This window comes from Triticum urartu, chromosome 1, assembly GCF_003073215.2.
Source record: "Triticum urartu cultivar G1812 chromosome 1, Tu2.1, whole genome shotgun sequence".
Classification (NCBI taxonomy): Eukaryota; Viridiplantae; Streptophyta; class Magnoliopsida; order Poales; family Poaceae; genus Triticum; species Triticum urartu.
This window is the reverse complement of record NC_053022.1, coordinates 516,190,861-516,193,754: the sequence shown is the minus strand read 5'-3', so window position 1 is coordinate 516,193,754 and position 2,894 is coordinate 516,190,861. Positions and strand designations below refer to the sequence as shown.

Here is a 2,894-nt window from a genome sequence, read left to right as displayed (position 1 = left end):
ATGTTGATGAGGTGGCATAGAAATTAAATGAAAAAAAGATGCTTGAGTATCATATCATGATACGTACTGTATCATATTAAATGATGTGTTAATTTGTGTCATGTATGGCAATAAATGTAGTCCTATATGATATCAACCAACATATGATACCATGCATTACAGATGTAATATATACACTAGTGTCATATGCATGATACTAATATATGATACTCTTCATTACAACCAGCCTTAACAAGGTGATGCATGATCGATGTTGACAAGATATAGGGCAGAAAAATCTATTAAATCTTCACCGCATAGCAAACGAACGGCACACGGCAGACGGCAGTTCTTCCATCAATCATCGCTCGCAAACAAACCTGAGCTGTCCATTTCTCTCCCGTCCCAGGAGCAAACAAAATTTTGCCTGTTTCAAAAAAAAAAGAGGAGCAAACAAAACGCCCAGCCCAAATGGACGCGTAAGCACGCGCCAAATGTCAACGCTCGCCGGTGCCAATTAGACGAGTCAATGTACGTACGTAAGGGATTGGGTTATGATTACGATTATCTATGTATCGATCGACGGCGACACCTCCCAGTCCCATAGCACAAATGCACCGCACCGACTCCCCGCTAGGAAAGTCAGAGGTCACCCTACAGTGTACGCATGACAGATGACACGAGCATAGCATAATGTCAGCGTGCCATGTTCCCAAAATTTTAAAAATGTCAGCAAGTGTATGCACCGCACGTGTACACACCGAACTTGTTTGGATTAGCCTTTGGATCGATACACATTACTAGATGTGGCATGCTTGTGAGATGTGTACTCTACCAATTAACAACATTTGATTTGGGCTGTGTATGCAGTTTGCTATGCACGGCTGCTAACTGCTTCCAGGTCCTGACAAAATCTAACCACTAGAAAATGTACAATTCACACAACCACACGGGAAAAAAAGCCAAAACCATCTTGCCACACTTGACAGGGACGAAAAGATTAAAAACACACCGGGCTCTAAGCTGCTGCGCGTGCAGTGACTGTCCGTACACACCGGCCGGCCGGTCGCTCTCGGCTAGCCGCCGTGCACGGCGGCGGCAGCGGCTGGGGCCTTCTTGATCGTCGCGGCGCCGAACCCGCCGCCGCCGCCGACGCGCGGCGGGAGGCCGCTCCCGATGGCGGCGCTGCGGTTCCTGCGCACGGCCGGGGGCGGCAGGCCGACGCGGCCGCCGTCGGCGCCGAAGTCGCACGGCGCGTCCTCGTCGATCCTGCCCACCCCCACGCTCCGGCTCCTGGGCGGCACGGCCGCGGCCGCGGGGGAGGCGCCGCTGCCCTGCTGGCGCTGGGACATGGCGCGGACCAGCTCGCCGACGTCGTCGTCCCCGCGCCGCGTGGAGCGCGAGCTGAAGGTGGCCGCCTGCATGCGCATGGCCCCGGCCCCGCCGCGGCCCACGGCGCCCGCGTACTGCGTGGGCATGGCCCCCGCGCACGCCGACATCTTGCGCACGTACGAGTCGCACGCCCGCGACAGCGCCCGCATCGGCGCGCCCAGCCACCGCCCCAGCTTCCTCCCGCCGCCCTGCCCCTTCTCCTGCTTCATCCCGGTCCGGTCGACGCCTTTCTCTCCTCTGCGAGTCAATGGGTGGGGCGATGGATGGATGAGTCGAGTAGACGACGATGATTGATTCTTGGACGCGGTGGGTATATAAAGGGACAGGCCGGATGGATGGATGGTCCAGTCACCTGGTTTGAAACTTTGAACCAGCATAGCATAGCACCCACCGGGGGTTATTTTTTCAGGCGCGCACCGCACACACCCCGCAGTCAAATCAAATTGGAGCAAGAAATGTTCAGCAACTGGGCGTATATATGACAATATACAAACATGATGAGTATGAATGGAACTCGTCAAAGTCGCGCGCGATTTGCCCGATAACTTAACACGGTCTAGTAGGCGAGCCGAGCCGCGTCCTCTCTTCTGTTGTAGCTTGGGCAGTTTGCACACCTCGGTAGCAGCAGTACATAGTAGTGTTGGATCTGGCTTGAACTGTGTAAAAATGGGTATAAAAACGAGAGCTAGCTTAACACTCAAACGTTTAACATGTTGCACCCATGCGTGCTTAGGTTAATCTGTGGCCTTTTTGGTATTGAGTTTCTTCTGGTGTGGAGAACCTGAATGAAACTGAGATGCAAAATTCTACCGATAATCAAAGCGTGGGTGACCAGTTACCTGTCTTGTCTTGCCCAGACATGGAAAAACAGGAAAAGCGGGTGAGCCTTGTCCCTTTTCCCAGCCTTTTTTGAGCACTTTAACTTTAACTGGATTGAGCAATGCTGTTTGTATACTCCTGAGCTAAACCTAGCTGTTACTAGTAGTACTACATTTTACCAAATCGTATTATATCGGAGTATTTTTAGGGGAAATTATATTGAAGTGCATGTAAGCAAGGGGGTGGTTTGAGAAACGAAGGAAGAGCTGTTCGATTAAGAAACGTGATGCCGTCTTGTTGTGCGGATAAAATTAGAGGAGATCCTTTTATTAGGGGTAAAGCAATGCTTTATTCATCAAATACCACAGTTTGTGAGATACAAATTGGATCGTTGGATTGAGTGAACCACACGTGGTCTCTTGATCTAATTACTAGTGACTGGGGCGCGCCCTTGGCGCGTTTCCTATGCGGTCCTTTGCGTACTAGTCTTGCTAGCATAGTTTTGAATGTGCTTGTGCAGCCCAGATGAGCGCCAGATGTTAAACAAAAATGAGCAGTACCATGTCACTGAATAAATCCGTATCCTTATAGTAAAGGAGTTGTGCTTCTCTTCACATAACTTTTCTCACATTTTGAGCGCCTTTTGGCACTATCAGTCACCAAAGTAAAGTCACATTACAATTCTGAATGCTCTAGTGCAGAAA

At 50.7% G+C, this 2,894-nt stretch overlaps 1 protein-coding gene across 1 annotated transcript; it reads right to left on the bottom strand.

Annotated features, from left to right (window-relative positions):
- Positions 1 to 697: 697 nt before the first annotated feature.
- On the bottom strand, positions 698 to 1,580 carry LOC125533023. The gene has a single exon (XM_048696830.1). The coding sequence runs from the start codon at positions 1,578 to 1,580 to the stop codon at positions 1,056 to 1,058; it is 525 nt and encodes a 174-aa protein (XP_048552787.1). The 3' UTR covers positions 698 to 1,055.
- Positions 1,581 to 2,894: the final 1,314 nt, after the last annotated feature.